The sequence below is a fragment of the Octopus bimaculoides genome, chromosome 15 (genome assembly GCF_046866305.1).
Source record: "Octopus bimaculoides isolate indiv1 chromosome 15, ASM4686630v1, whole genome shotgun sequence".
In the NCBI taxonomy this organism is placed as follows: domain Eukaryota; kingdom Metazoa; phylum Mollusca; class Cephalopoda; order Octopoda; family Octopodidae; genus Octopus; species Octopus bimaculoides.
Window position 1 is genome coordinate 9,071,906 of NC_142942.1, and position 17,179 is coordinate 9,089,084.

At 34.4% G+C, this 17,179-nt stretch overlaps 2 protein-coding genes across 2 annotated transcripts in view; both read left to right on the forward strand.

Annotated features, from left to right (window-relative positions):
- Window positions 1–5,072, forward strand: part of LOC106882530 (inter-alpha-trypsin inhibitor heavy chain H4) — a 29,347-nt gene extending 24,275 nt beyond the window's left edge. The window contains exons 8-10 of the mRNA XM_089363996.1: window positions 54–398; window positions 3,857–3,962; window positions 5,032–5,072. Of these exons, the coding sequence (XP_089220122.1) occupies window positions 54–398; window positions 3,857–3,962; window positions 5,032–5,072 (492 nt within the window). The remainder of the gene's footprint in view (window positions 1–53; window positions 399–3,856; window positions 3,963–5,031) is intronic.
- Window positions 5,073–6,589: 1,517 nt separating this feature from the next.
- On the forward strand, window positions 6,590–13,138 carry LOC149132405 (inter-alpha-trypsin inhibitor heavy chain H3-like). Its single transcript, XM_089363371.1, has 4 exons — window positions 6,590–6,649; window positions 7,384–7,500; window positions 9,221–9,580; window positions 12,861–13,138. The coding sequence occupies exons 2-4, from the start codon at window positions 7,449–7,451 to the stop codon at window positions 13,058–13,060; spliced, it is 612 nt and encodes a 203-aa protein (XP_089219497.1). The 5' UTR covers window positions 6,590–6,649; window positions 7,384–7,448; the 3' UTR covers window positions 13,061–13,138.
- Window positions 13,139–17,179: the final 4,041 nt, after the last annotated feature.

Consider the following 17,179-nt stretch of genomic DNA (forward strand, 5'->3'; position numbering starts at 1 on the left):
TTTTGAGTATTGTTTCAGAATATACGCCACACTTATTTCTGTTCTGATTACAGGTTGATAGCGACACGCTAACCAATAATGTGTTCCACAGATATTTCAACGGTACAGAAGCGGTAATAGCTGGGAAATTGACGGATAAGGACGCTTCGAGAATTACATGGAACATTGTTGGCACCACAAGTTCTGGCGATGTTGATGTTGGAGAAACAACTGAAGCGCTCCAATTGTCTGATAAAGCGAAAAGAGAAAGCTTGTTGTCTGATAAAGACATAAAACGCATTCTAGAGAAACTGTGGGCATATCTGACAATCAAGCAGATTCTAGATCAAATGACTGCCAGTGGGAACCAAACGGAGAAAGATGAGTTGAAAAATCGTGTGATTGAACTATCGCTAAAGGTAAGATTGGAAACATTACTTATGATTTCTTGTTCAAGAAAGGAATAAATTTCATGAGATTTATGTCTCTCCCAAGCTTGTTAATTGAGCAATAAAAAGCAATTGTCATCAAATAATAATCGAAATAGTTCTCTACTTGCAATTTTACCTCATACGAATCATTCATTAAATTTCTTTACAAGATAAATGGGATACTGTGAAATTAATGCCTCCTGTAAATGCATTGGTGATGTAAGAGAATGAAAGTAGGATGTGAAAAAATGGAAACGGCATCACGACCACGTGAGTTCTTGGCAGCTTACAATTTGTTCTATAGCCGCCATCACAATGTTTATTGCGAATATTCTCCAGAAATGTTCTTCTATCAATGACAGTAATCATATCTATACGCCAATGAAACCGACCCTTATGACCCAGGCGTGGCTCCAGAAGGAAACAACAACAACAGCATACATTATATATATATATATATATATATATATATATATATATATATATATATATATATATATATATATATTAGCAAAGATACCCACCGTTACTCGGGATTAAAATGGAATAGTTTGCAAATAATATGTTACAGTTATGTTTAAACAGGTGATATGGGAAAGTGCAGCATTGTCAACAAGATATTTGTGGATAACAGGGAAGCAATGAGGTGATACTCATTGCTTCTGTGAGATGATACTCATTGAACTCTGACATCGGCGTAAATTCATGTTTAACTATCTTGTTAAATGCAGTAAACGATGTCATTTAAATTGAAGAGTTGTATTGTCTGATATTATTGAGAAAATCCTTTGATTGGATGGAAGAGTCTTCTAGAGGATCCATAAACCGCTGAGAAGGAGCTGGTAGTGCTAACAATGTTACCTGTCCACCTGAGCAGCACATACCATTTGTTTCATTTGAAAATTTTAAAGCTCTATAGAAACGACAATTTCTGTTTAGCACACCAATTTCCACGGAGTTATCATTTTTATAAGAATGGGATGGATTATATCTGAAAAGAGCTTCAGAGGTTGTGAAGAACCAATTTGTACTTAATCTGTTTCTGAGGGATATTCTATTGTACCTCTTTCTAATCATTAAAACATAGATTTAATGACCCAGCATTAATCGCTGCAAGATACGTTTGCTGAACTTAAGAAAATCTCATCTTGCTTCTCTCTACAGACACTCGCCTTCGGTTTTCTACAATCCTCCTTTCTTTATATTTGTTTCTGGAGAGACCACGTCTTTTCTACGGTGGCATATTTTTTTCAATATTGTAAACCAAAAATTATGAACATAGAAAGAAATTATACATTAATCCCTATTTTTGTAAGCAGTTCTTTTTAGGTACTATGCTTTTATTTCTATATGCATTGTAAATTAACCAAATAGAATCACAAGTATGAACTGCTAATTTAACGGTAAACGCCAGAATGATTATTATTAAAGATAAATTTCTTAATACATATATATATATATATATATGTATACGTATATATATATATATATATGTATACGTATATATATATATATATATATATATATATATATATATATATATATATATATATATATATATATATATATATATATATATATATATATATATATTAAGTACATGTATTAAATGTTAATTTAATGGTAAGCATGTAACTGTAAATAATTTGCAACTGCTGCGATAATTATCAACTGGTAATTGAACGGTAAATGTGTATTTCTATATACCTTGGTTGTTTTTTGGGGTTTTTTTTTTTTTTTTGTCAAGAGTTTCACCTACCGTTCGTTATGTCAGTCAACACACACACTGACACCATTCTACTGTGGTGGCTCATTTTGTGTTTTTCCCGCTCATTCCGTAAAAATTCATTTGAAGAAAGCAGAAATTGAAAGAGGAGAAATTAAAAGGACAGAGAGAAAGAAAGTGGAAGATGTATGTACATGTATATGAAATGGATGGGTATGTGTGTGTGCGTGTGTGTGTGAGAGACAGAAACACACAGAGAGTGAGTGTGTGACTGAATGAAGGTGTGTGTCGTGATGATTGTTGTCTTTTAAGGTACACACACGTATAGAAAATGTGACGTCATAGTATAAAATGTTTACGATTGATGATTTATGAAAAAGATTATAATGAACTTTTTTGAAATGCAAGTGTGTGAATGGAAATTAAGTTTAATTTGTAGTCGAAATAGTACTGAATCTGTTGATACCCCATACGACAAAATTGGCAACTCGGTTTTGGAATGCACAAGTAATATATATATATATATATATATATATATATATATATATATATATATATATATATATATATATATATATATATATATATATATGTATATATATATATATATATATATATGTATGTATGTATGTATGTATGTATGTATGTATGTATGTATATATAGGAACGATTTCTTTCAACCTGAAAGTATTATCTCACATTACAATAGAGACGTAATAATGAAATAGTGTAAGCGATAAGAGATTGCTATAGGCTCGCATTAGGCAACAAGTTGAAACGTTGTTTAGACCCATGACACTGCATAGACCCAAAGTAAGACATGTGTAAAATTTGAATGAAATCGGTTGTGTAGTTCTCGAGTTTTAGCGATTCACAGACAGACAGACGCATATACATTCTCATTTTCATATAGACAAGATACCACTCCTTGTATCGTACGACATGTTTGTTTATATTCGCGAGTGCCCGTTTTCTGTGTTTTATTTTTTAGTATAAGATGTTTAAAAAAATATGAATCTTCCTAATTTTTTACATTCTTCATTTATTTTGGATATATTTCCCATTTTCATAATTTTTTTTAGAAATTAGGCGTCATTTTCTCGGAGAGGTGCGGTTCTAAAACAGCGCCGAAAATTGTACGCGTACAGTTGAATAGACATGGTGGATTCAAATCCTAGGCGAATTGAAAGTAGCCTATTTATGTTGGGGGCGCGAAATTTCGAGGAAAAAATTATAAGAATAAGCATCCTAACTAAAAGAGAGCACACATGACACGTTTGTTGAAATTCGGTTGAAAATTGTAGGAGTATAAGTAGTTCACACGACACACAGCAGACAACTTGCCTTTTAATATATACATATATATATATATATATATATATATATATATATATATATATATATATATATATATATATATATATATATATATACATACATGTATATATATAAATACATATATATATATGTGTATATATATATATGTATATACACACACATATATATGTATATATATATATATATATATATGTATGTATATACACACACACACACACACACACACACACACACACACACACACATATATATATATATATATATATATACACACACACACATATATATATATATATATATATATATATATATATATATATATATATGTTTGTATGCATGTATGTATAATTGGATTTTCTGAGTGTACTTCTTATAATTTTAGTATAAGTTAGTGACTCCGGTAACATCGATGGTTATCGTAAAACCAGGCAAGAAAATAAATGTCCATGAGGTCATTGCAGATGAGTCTGTACCTGTTGGAAAACGAAGTAAGTATTATAATTACAGTATATTAAATCCAGTCTGCAAGATTTACAGTGCAATCACTAAGTTTATAATTATGAACACAGGAATGCAGCTTTAAATGTTCCATACTTTATGCTTCTATATACCCTTTGATAAATTTGAATTACAGAGAATTAATCGATGGAATCGGTAATAGTAGATGCCTTGAACCTCATTTAAACATTTGAATCAGTGAAAGACAACGGGAGAATTGAGGAATTAATAATGAGTCGTCTATAATTGCTAACCTACCTATGCTGTGTCAGTGAATTTGTTAGATGGAAACCATGAAGAAGCCTGTCGTATGTGTGTATGCTGTTCTTGTTATTATTATTAATATGATTATTTACGTTGGAGGCGCAATGGCCCAGTGATTAGGGCAGCAAACTCGCGGTCATAGGATCGCGGTTTCGATTCCCAGACCGAGCGTTGTGAGTGTTTATTGAGCGAAAAACACCTAAAAGCTCCACGAGGCTCCCGCAGGGGATGGTGGCGAACCCTGCTGTACTCTTTCACCACAACTTTCTCTCAGTCTTACTTCCTGTTTCGGTTGTGCCGTAATTCAAAGAGTCAGCCTTGTCACACTGTGTCACGCTGAATCTCCTGGAGAACTACGTTAAGTGTACACGTGTCTATGGAGTGCTCAGCCACTTGCACGTTAATTTCACGAGCAGGCTGTTCCGTTGATCGGATCAACTGGAACCATCGACGTCGTAAGCGACGGAGTGCCAGCAACAGCAAATGGTTATTTATGATTTCCTTCAATTGTAATTTTATTTCTGCTGCCGGAGGCCAAGAGTAGCAAGGTCACTTTTGTTTTGGTACGCATTCTAACATTATCACCACATTTATTGCAATTTAGGTGGGGAGTGTTTTCCTTAGTATATGACCTGTACCTATCAAGGTTATCTTTTGTAGTTCACGGAGATTGGAGTTACCAGGGAGTTGCTTAATATACTTCTAAGCTCCCTTCTTTATCATTCCCAACTCAAAAATTACCACTGGTATTATAGTAGTATTAAGTTTCCACATTTTTGTGATTTCAATTTGCAGATCTTTATAGTGGGAAAGCTTTTCGTATTCCTTTCATGTGAAAATTTGATCTTGTAGGACAGACATATTAACAGACAAGTTCCTCTGCTATAGTTATTATCATTATTATTATTATTATTATTATTATTATTATTATCATTATTATTATTATTATTATTATTATTATTATTATTATTATTATTGTAGTTGTTATTAAAGCTGCAAAAACATCAAAAGATGCTGCTCGGTGTTTCATGTTCCCGTTCGTCTCACAGATATGATATGGAACAAAATTATGATGGTACATGGAATATATGATTTGATATATTCCAATTTGACGAATACGTATTTGAATTTGATTGGGTAATTTAGTTTGAATAAAAGAAGTGTCTTGTATTTATTAAGGGTTTGCCTGATCGGGAGAGTATAAATTGAACACTAAAATATATCGTATTGAAAATATCGAAAATACTCAAACAAATTCAAATACCTATTCGTGAAATTGAACTATATCAGACAATATATTACATGTACCATCACAATTTTATTCCATTCTGTGTCACAACTGCTCAGGGAACACGAACATGAAACTCTAAGTAGCAGTTTTTGGAGCTTTAATAAAAAGAAACTTAATTTTTTTCACCTTGTTTTGCATTTTGTACTTACTCGTGTGTAAGACATACTCATACATACACCTGTATGTGCATATGTATGTATGTATGTATGTATGTATGTATGTATGTATGTATGTATGTATGACGCTCCAATATACCTGAAACTGCGACGTCCAATCAAGTAGGAGGGCCCATCGGTGAGGGTGGAAGTCACGGACACGAAGCCGGGTGAAGCCTACAGCTGATGCAATGCTTTCATCCATGGGCATTGCTGACATTTTGCATGGACAATGGTTAGTGATGGTCTTCTTCGGTATATATATGAAGGTGTGTCCGAAGGTTGTTGAATTTTCCTCTGCATTTTCCGAGGATTGTTAAATTTTCCTCTGCTTCTACGGCATGAAATCAGTTGGTAGCAGCATTAATTCGAACCCATGAGACTTTAGTAATATAAATATTATATACAGATATACTTTTGTTCATATACACTCATCATAAAAATATATATACACGTATATATATGTATATGTATGCGTATATGCATGCGTGTGTCTGTGTGTACACGCATATGCACATGCACACACCTATATTAGTGACATTTTTGATATCCCTTCTTTTATAACCAAAATGTCATTGAGACATTTACTTAGTTTAGAATTCATCTTAATTTTATTGAACGGAACACTATGCTTGTCTTTCTTTCAATACACACAATCAATCGACTTGTGACATACACTGCTTTAAAACATTATCTTCATTTTATTCATATTAAAAATTGTCACCTTGATACGTGTAACTTACTAATATTGTTTCCAATAAATAACAAGCATGAACTATTTACTAATAACTAATTCACATTACTACAAAACACACACACACACACAAGCACACACACACACACACACACACACACACACACACACACACATATATATATATATATATATATATATATATAATGCTAACATTAATATTCCAATGTTCTATTTCTCTGTTAACAGTAACCCCGCACGTACCAAGTGGAGGTATGTACGACAATATATTTATTCTAAATACTTTTTAAATATTGTTCCTTAATAACTTTATGTTTCCATCCAGTTTAGTCATTGGCAGTAAATAGATTTTGAGAACTTTACAGATGCCCGAAATTCTCATTGCAATGTTAAACAAAGCATAATAAATGGTATTTCAATACGTCTAACAAAAGTAATGAATCTGCTAGTTAAAGCGAAATTATTTCTATACTGCAATGTAAAGTAAAAGAAAAAAAAAAAAAAAATTGGTCTTTCCGTAGGAAATTTCATATTCTACATCTCACTGTAATAATCAAGACTGGAATTCACAGAAAGGGGAATATTTGATCACATTGACATTAGTCGTTGACTGGTACTTAATTTGTCGACCGCGGAAGAACGAAAGCTTAAGTCGATGGCGGCAGAATTCGAACTCAGAACGTATCGACAAGTGAATTAGCAGTAAGAGTTTTACCCAGCGTGCTAACGATTCTGCCATTTCAACACCTTACAACTCACTCTATTAATAAAAAGTGTACAACTTACAATTTGTATTAGCATTTGTTTATTTTATATGCATACATTTAAGAAACAATTTAAACAGCGTATCTTTATAAAACATCATGGTCGTGACGGACTCACTAACTTATAGCTTCACATCTCTCCATATATTCACAAATCCATGTTTCTATGTTAATGCAAGTTAATTTCACATTGTTCGCTTTTTGTGTTTTTCATGTTTCCAGGTTCTTATGGTGATCCCCATTTCTTTGTGAAACTGAAAAACGTGACTTTCCCTGTATGTTACAAAATGCCCGCAAAAGCAGGAAGACTAATGACGTTAATATATGATCCAGTATTAAGTAAGTTAAATTCTCAGCTTTGTTCATATATAATATCTGTGTTTCTGATATTCGAGAGGAGAAATCAGAGAAGTCTTATTGCAAAATCATAAATATTCTATTTATATCTGGGAAATTAAATCAATATCGTTGAACACAAAAGAGGAAGCAGGGTTAGTGATATCAGCAGAGGAGGTATTTTTCTTTTATCTTTTTTAGGGGGGGGGGGGTCAACTCATTAACGGTGGACATACTGGGATGCAGCGTTCAAGAAATCATTCGACCGTATTGACTCTATTGTTTTAAAGAATTATTCTTAATTCACCGCTCTTTTTGTCAAACCACTCAGTTACAGCGCATAAACGAATACAATGTCTCAGACAGAATATACATAATAAATGCCTCTAGTTACACTCAGTCTTCCGTATTAATGCTTTAAAATATATATAGTGGGAGAGAGAGAGAGAGAGAGAGAGAAAGAGAGAGAGATACAGAGAGGCTTAAAGGTAAGATCCAAGGATCAAGGTTTAGGAGGTTATGGAGCCCCAAGGAATCCGTAGAAGTTATAAATAGGATTCAACCTTAGAAACCAATTTTTGCATGTAGTATTCCTTGAAGCAATTTCAGTCCATATGCCACCGAAGTGGCTTATAACAGAAAGGAATATTATTATTATTATTATCATTATTATTATTATTATTATTATTATTATTATTATTATTCAGTAGTCTTGTTTTCATCACGTGCTTTCATTGAACTACCGAGCGTAGCTCTGTGTGCCTTGGGTATGTACAGGGCTTTGCTGTGATGCTCTTATTTTTACTATATTGAAAGTGTTTTACGTAGGGTGTGTGTAGTGTCCAGTAGTACTATTTTCTTGTTGAATATACTATGTTGAATATACTTGTTAGTTCTGGTGATTTTGTTATATATTTGTCTGAGTACTTTTTAATCCTACCTAATGTGCCTACTATGATAGGAGTTGTTTCTGTTTTTAGACTCCTTATTCTAGGTATCTCTATTTCCAGGTCTTTGTATTTTGAAAGTTTCTCTCTTTCTTTTAGAGAAACATTATCATCTGGTGGTACTGATACATCTGTTAGAAAGCATATATATCCGGCCTATTGGCATTAAATTCTCTATCTGAGAGTATTGGCATAGTATGGTTGCTTTTTCATTTTCTGCGACCTTTTCTGGTGTGTGCCTGTATCATCTTTTTTTCTCTTGTTATTCCATAGTGTTGGCATAGCTTCCAGTATATATAGATCCAAACTCTGTCATGTCTGTGAATACATTTCTTCTTAGTCACGACTTTGTAGCTAGCGACAATATGATTTACTGTTTCTTGTCCATATCCACATATGCTGAAGTTATTTGTATATCTTATCATTACATGTTTTTGGTAATTTCTAGTGAGGCGGCTTGTGCTGCAAATAAAAATCTTTCAGTCTCTGCTTTGAATCATGACCTTCTCATCCATTGTTGAAATTTTGCATTGTCTATCACCTTTCTATTCATTTTAACCCAGTATTTGCCATGAAGGGGTTTTCTTGAACATCGTTTTATCATGATCCGTTGTTGTTCCTGATTTAGTTTGTATATCAGTTGTTTTACTGCTTTTGATGTTTCTTGCTTTCTTCATTATTATTATTATTATTATTATTATTATTATTATTATTATTATTATTATTATTATTATTATTATTCCCGATATGAATATTTTATTTTTTTCCCACGACAGAAATCAATGTATCGGCGAAAATAATGGAGGGTACAGGAAGTTATAAGCCCGGTCGTCCAAACAGGACATACATCGGTAAAGTTTATATTAAAACTGCCGATGTAGAAATAATGATAGCAACGCACCAGATAGTATTCAACGGTAAACGCCTGATTTGGAAGCATGAAGCAGATATCGCCTTTGCTGGAGCATCTTGCGAAGTGAATGGAAAAGGAACGCTTGTGGAAATAGAAATTAATCCTGGTTTAACGTTTCTTATCAGACGGAACTTACACGCACGTATGGGCCCTAAATATGGTTATTTAGATTTCTTTCTCATGGACGACAAAGGATTCTCTCCAAAAGTATCTGGAGTTATTGGTGAGTTGCTTTGTATTCTTCATCATCATTATTATTATTATTATTATTATTATTATTATTATTATTATTATTATTATTATTATTATTATTGGTGGAGAGTGCTGCGGATGCCATCAAACTGACATTGGGGTACAAATATACAAAGCCTAGCATACCCATCATGACTACCTGTCTAATAAGGGTACACCAGGTACTTACATCACAACCATATGTGCCCGACATAGTGTTCTCGTATCAAGATAAACAGCGCATGAGCTTGCAGATGGAGCCGAGTTTGAGTTTTCTTCATGAGGAGTATCCCAAGCAACTCAAAAGGTCCATGAGAAAGTATTGTTTAAGAGTGTTGAACGAAAAACCTCTCTTTACAAAGGTGAATTATTCAAACCACAACGAATTCCTCTCGACACACGGCTATGATACCTTTCCCCCACCCCACCCCTGCATTTGTACATGATCAGAGATGCACATATCATCAGCCACTAAGGAACATACGCAACTGGTTAATGGCAAACAACTGACAAGCAGACATGTGATGTTCAGAAGAATATTTGCCGTATCCAACTATTATACCTGGACAAAACATATACGTGATAACAATTTAAATCAGCTAAGACCAGAAGACCTGAGAGCCAGTGACTAGTTTGCATTATCCTTATCATTATTGCATGTCTGTTTGTCTGTCTCTCTCTAAACACACACACACACACACACACACACACACACACACACACACACACACACACACACACACACACACACACACACACACACATATATATATATATATATATATATCAAAAATTTAAATAAGAGTTTTGGCGCTAATATCCATTTATATTAAAGTTTATTACCTATGTCAACATTTCTGTATAAGGTCAAAATTCAACTCTCAATTCAAGTTAAATAAGTAAATTACCTTACACATCCTCAGGGTAATAAGTAAAAAGTAAACACCAGAAAATTTATATTCTCTAAGTCTGAGTCATATTCAAATTCCTCCTTAAATAAAAATCCGTCTAAGGGAGAAAAGCCTCATAATATTATTAATAATTGCTATTTTGGTAACTCTTACATGTTTTATCTCACCAATATATTATGGAGATATCATTGTATGGACACACACACACACACACACACACACACACACACACACACACACACACACATACATACACATATATATATATATATATATATATATATATATATGTATGTATGTATATACACACACGCATGCATATGTATTATATATATATATATATATATATATATATATACATGTGTGTGTGTGTGTGTGTTTGTGTGAGTGTGTGTGCGTATGCGCAAGTGTGTACACATATGTACAAATATGTGTATATACACTCTGCTAAAGTGGTAGTAAGATGTACATTATGCGCAAGTGGTTACAAAAGGTCTCTTCGCGAATATTTAGTCCGAGTTCGATAGTACGTTCAAGTTTTATGGGAAAATGTATTTTAATATAGCCCTGAGATTATACTAATCTTTGTAGGTATCTCTCGAAAGATACTGCCTTGCTACATGCAGTATCATTCTGATTGTGCTTTGTCTGCGGATTACAGGAAACCTCATTCACATTTGCGATGAATCCATAAACAGATCATTCAGTTGATTGAACATCTGAAAAATTATCATCGAAAACGACACTAGTGTGTTTATATATTTGCTCATTATTAATATAAACTTGTAAGCGTGTGTGTGTGTGTGTGTGTGTGTGTTAAAATGGTTAACAGATTCGTTTTAAAATGGATAACAGATTTTTTAAATGGCTAGCAGATTCGTTAAGCAATACCTGCAACACGAGATAAGACTAGAAATTAGAATTGAAAATTAAGGAATACGAGATAGATGATAATGCACAAGCTCTTAAATTTTATTTCTCTTAAATCTCTTAGGACGATTCTAGGATTTTGAGTGCATGATAATCATGAATAGCACAACTTTTCTATCTTTTTAGAAATTTTCAGCATGGTTTAAGGTCCAAATTTTAATTAGATATATTGCAAGGAAAAATATTTCATTAAAATTAAAGAAAGGAATGAGTATTGCACATGATACAATTATGGCACTCTTTAAGTTCTCTAGTCGAAGATTCAGGAAGACGCGGTTCACTGTATTAACCTCCATATTATATCTCTGTCTCTCTATTTGTCGATCATTTAAAAAGGTATCAGGTTGAACTTATTGAGTTTTCTCCCTTGATTGCTGAATACATCTAGGATACTAGGATATATATATATATATATATATATATATATATATATATATATATATATATATATATATATATATATATATATATATAGGGTGACCCCCTTCGGTTATGAATGACTATGGGATGACTAATTTAGCCTCCGCGGCACAAGTCCGGGCAATGTGGTTTATGGAATACACCAGTTGCCGATGCATACCAAACTTCCCTCTCCACGTCACCGACATTACCCAAGGGAAAGGTACAATCCGATGCAGCTTGGCATCAGTGACGTCGCAACTCATTTCTACAGCTGAGTGAAGTGCAACCACGTGAAATAAAGTTTCTTGCTCAAGAACACAACACGCAGCCCGGTCCGCGAATCGAAATAACAACATCACAAGCGTAAGCACGACGCTCTAAACATTGATCCATGCGCCTTCACACATACATACACACCCCAAATATATATGTTTTGCTAATTGGTGGGTAGGCAGCGCTTATAATCTTAAGAAAATATATTCTCAGAAGCCATAGACGAGCGCGATAACTCGTACCACGTCCAATTCGGAGCGAGAGACATCATTGTTTCTTCCTTATTGTAACATCATGTCGTTACCGCGTACCCGAAAGCGGTTCGATCGACGCACGCGAAAACATTGAGTATGATTGTATGTAAAATGGTGTAAGAACAATCTGGTGTTATTTCTCAGCATTTCATAACTCTGAAGATGTCCAGATATCGTTATATCTGGACACACTTTCGGTCAGTGTACGTTTATTTATTTATTTATTATTTTTTGAATTTTAAATCTCTGAAGATGCAACATTTCAATGAATAAAGATTGCACAAGAATAATACTAAATACGTTTTTATTCACCCTCTTTCTCTTTCTCTCTCTCTCTCTTTCCCCATCTCCTCCCTCCCTCTTTCTATCTACTGCTGTATGTCTGTCTCTAAACATCTTATCTTGTCTTTCGATTCTTATGACTAGATTTCGTTTTATTTGATTCATTTCTTTTTTATAAACTACCTGAATATATTAAGATATATTTCTTGTATTATGATAGGTCGTTTCATTGCAATGACGGGTCACCTTATGAAGGAACACAAAACTTCAAAAGATAAAACCGAAGCAAGGTTGAAAGTTACGAAACCGAGAAAACATTACAAGCGATCTGTTCACACATTCCTGCAACTTAAACCAGGTTTAATGAATACTCTGATCCCATGCTGGAAGATAGACATTGATAAGCTTGTTTTGAACTAAATCATAAATTTACGTTTAATTTGATCAATATTTTCATATCTTTAAGGACCGTCAATTATATACCCATGTGTGACTAAAACGTTCACCCAAATAAATATCTTTTGCTTAACAAGTTATATTTTTTGTTCACAGATTTTACGATCATTGTGCATTTTAAAGATCCACATTTTATATAATTTTTTCAAATAAAATAATTCATTAGCAAGTTTTGAGTAGATTCTTTCCTACTCTAAGCACAAGGCCGGAGATTTTGGGGAAGGCGGCCAGTTGATTATATTGACCCTAGTACGCAACAAGTACTTAACTTATCGACCACGAAAGGATAAAAAGCAAAATCGACCTCGGCGGAATTTGAACTCAGAACGTAACGACAGATGAAATAGTTCTGAATGTATTAATTCAACATTTCACTGGAACATGTTATTTCAATTGTTCGTTATTTGTAAAAGGTGACGGATTAACAGAACTAGTGGAGCTTTGGATAGACTCTACGCTCAATCTTACAAGAAAAGTTATTTTCGGCTGTCATCTTTCCTGCGTCAATACAATACGAAGCACTCAAGTACTGATCGCTTCGACTGAATTTTCCGTCCTCTGAAGTTTTATTACTAATTGCTACTAAGTATTATTTGAGAGTAACAAATGGTTATCTCGTTTCCTTTCAATACATGCAAGTATTTAGTAGTTTTCTTCATGTCTGGTACTCATGACTCGGAAACAGGAATATACTAATAATATATTAATGTTGAAAATGTCAGTGTCTACATATTACCAGAATACCCAACATGAAGCAATCCTCTTGCTATCGCAGGGATGTTTCTGTAACAAAGACACATAGATACCAAGTTCCGTATCTACCCAAATGGAAATTAATTTCATTAAGAGGCACAGCTCAATTCCGAAGCAGAAGAAATAAAGGAAAAGTAACGGCTGAAAAATAGAAAAATAAGAGTAATTCTTGTTATATTGACTTTAATAACCTGACTGGTGCTTTATTTTATCGGCCTCTAAATGGTAAATTTAACCACGGTGCGATTTGATTATCTATATTTCTTATGAATTCTTGCATGAGGGTAAGAAAGAAACTAGACCATACAAGCTCATATTTGAGATCGATAACTTTTGACTTCTAATATATTGACACTAATAAGCGCAGTCGAAATAGCTTCGTAGAATGGATGCAGTGTAAGTTTATAGAAGAATTCGCACTTCTTAAATATTCTCTGAGAACGGTGTTCATCAAAGGAAATCAAACAACTCATCTTTGAAATAGACCTTTGATCGAGTAATTACCGATATTATCAGTTTTCATGGATAGAAAAACAGTGTCGCTCTCTCTCTCTCTCTCTTTCTCTTTTACTTGTTTCAGTCATTTGACGGCGGCTATGCTGGAACACCGCCTTTAGTCGAGTAAATCGGCCCATGACTTATTCTTTGTAAGCCTAGTACTTATCCTATCGGTCTCTTTTGCTGAACCGCTAAGTGAAGGGGACATAAACACACCAGCATCGGTTGTCAAGCGATGTTTGGGGGGGACAAACATAGACATACAACACACACACACACACACACACACACACACACACACACACACACACACACACACACACACACACACATATATATATATATATATATATATATATATATATATATATATATATACATATATACGACGGGCGTCTTTCAGTTTCCGTCTAGCAAATCCACTCACAAGGCTTTGGTCGTGCCGAGGCTATAGTAGAAGACACTTGCCCAAGGTTTCATGTAGTCGGACTGACCCCGGAACCATGTGGTTGGTAAGCAAGCTACTTACCACACAGCCACTCCTGCGCCTATGAACCTCCTTTTACTTTCTTCAAGGCTTGTAGTAGGAAGAGAGGAATTTATCTCGAATCAGGGAACTGGCCCAGAGCGAATTTTTCTGAATGTAACCAAGAACCACGTAACGTGTATCGCAGAAATAGTTTTATACACGGAATGCAAGAAATATTGCAGAGAAATAGGCATATCAAACCCTCTTTCAATAGTGACCCCAAACGAACGAGATTGAGAAATCAGCAATGAAAGCGTTATGTCAGTCGTTAATGAATTATTGATTTTATAAGATAGGCAAGAAACCTGGCGGTGCTCCAGCATGGTCGCAACCTAAGGGCTGAAATGAATAAACGAATACATGGGAAAAGGAACATAATCGATCATATCGGTCACCCCTTTGGCTTCAGTAGCATTTATTTCATCAACTCCCTCTTCAGGAAAAAGAGAGTCCAAAGTTATTGCGACTTGAACTCAAATCGTAAAGCGCCCGAGCAAATGTCGACAGATATGTCGTCGACCGCTCTAACTAGTCTGGCGAAAAAACGCAGCCCAACTGATGGAAGCCATTCTATTAGTTATTTACAGTACATTGAAACAAAAGAAACGATACGATAACGACCATCTGCAATCGGGTTTTTATGCTCTGGGCTGAAATGGTACCAATGTTCATTTTGTTGATATATTCAAATACATCCAAGTCTCACAAGGTTAAAAGCCAGTATTAATAGTTATTTAGGAACTATTTCTTAAAGGCTTTTTAACCAATATTTATGTCATCGAATTGGCAGAGTTGCTAAGGAGTTGGAGAGAATTCTTTCCAGGATTTGTTCTGCACTCCGCTTTGTGAATTCTAATCGTATCTAGCATAAATTTGCCTTTCTCCCTTTCTAGATTGATAGATAGGTCCATCAAGAGCGGCGGCACAAATGACTGTTAGAGCATCTGTTGTGATAACTTACGGTACCCACTTCGTCTCTGTACATCCTTGGTTTAAATACTGTTTCTTGACACTAAAAAGCAAAGCGACTCCTTTCAGATTTGCCTAGAAAAAGACGGGATAGGAAACTTCTTAAGTAAGCAGCTATGAATTTCAGCTGAGACTTTCAATGCCATCATTGTAGACGGCAAATAATTTCGAAAGAGGCTTTCTGATATTGTGTACTCGGCTCGGAAATGAATAAATATTTATCAAATCTAAAATGATGTTTACATCCATTATTTGACTCGTTGGTACCTATTTCCATGGAATCTGCCAAAAGCCTTGAGCGACAGAGGCAGATTTTCGGGGTATAAATAAGTGAGAGTGGATCCACTTCTCCACCATTTCACAGTCAATTCCGAAAAGAGAGAAGTGGAGAGAATAGTAAAAACTACTTATAAAAAAATTCCTTCGTCTTGTCCTTTAGAAAAGAGACATTTATCATTGCCATTCTTGATTAAACAAGGGCGATTGATTAGCAAAAGCTTTAGAACTTCCCAAAAAGTCTTTCGTGGTATTTGTTCTATGTCTATGTTACTCCGCTTTTCATCTTTTGGAGGTAGTTAAAAAAATCATCATCTAAGCATTAGGGTGAATTTAATCCACTGACCTATCATCCACAAATTCCAGACCCTACATTTTTCTTAGAAATAATTATTCTTATTAAAATATAGATGTAATGCTTTTCTACTCTAGTCACGAAGTCCAGAATTCTGCGGGAGGGGCCAGTCGATTAAAAGCGATCCCAATACGCAACTGGTACTTAATTTATCAATCCCGAAAGAGAAATTCAACCTCGACGGAATTTGAACTCAGAACATAAAGACAGACGGAATACAGCATGCATTTCGCCCAGTATGCTAAGTTTTCTGCCAGCTCGTCGCCATGAAATAACGATGTAATTGTAGTAGAAATAATAGAGCGCTGGTCAACTGATTAACAGTAATTTTATTCCTCACACTGCATTCAGAGATCATTTCCCATCGGAATCAACTTTGTTTTATATACATCAGGAAGTCAATAAAACGGGGGGCATTTTCACGTGGTCAAGAATTATCAACGAAATCTCCCTCAAATTGCAACTTTATGTCTTAGAATAGAAAATCATGTATTGGATAGTTTGGTTTTCAGAGAAGTGGAATGCGTTTGATGCATTTGATGCATTTGATCTGCTTGTTCTGGGCAAACAACAACAAAAACAAATTAGTGCCAATGAAATCGCGGGTTCTCTTTCAAACGGCGCGGCCAATTCCTTAGAAATCGGTTTACTTATATCAGCTTTTAAAATCAATGTGACCACACAACAGTAAAATTCAGACCTT

Coding starts and splice junctions, on each gene's coding strand:
- LOC149132405 (XM_089363371.1), top strand. CDS start 7,449: ATGCCCGCAAAAGCAGGAAGACTAATGACGTTAATATATGATCCAGTA. Junction 7,501..9,220: donor AATATATGATCCAGTATTAA/GTAAGTTAAATT, acceptor TTCCCACGACAG/AAATCAATGTATCGGCGAAA. Junction 9,581..12,860: donor AAAAGTATCTGGAGTTATTG/GTGAGTTGCTTT, acceptor GTATTATGATAG/GTCGTTTCATTGCAATGACG.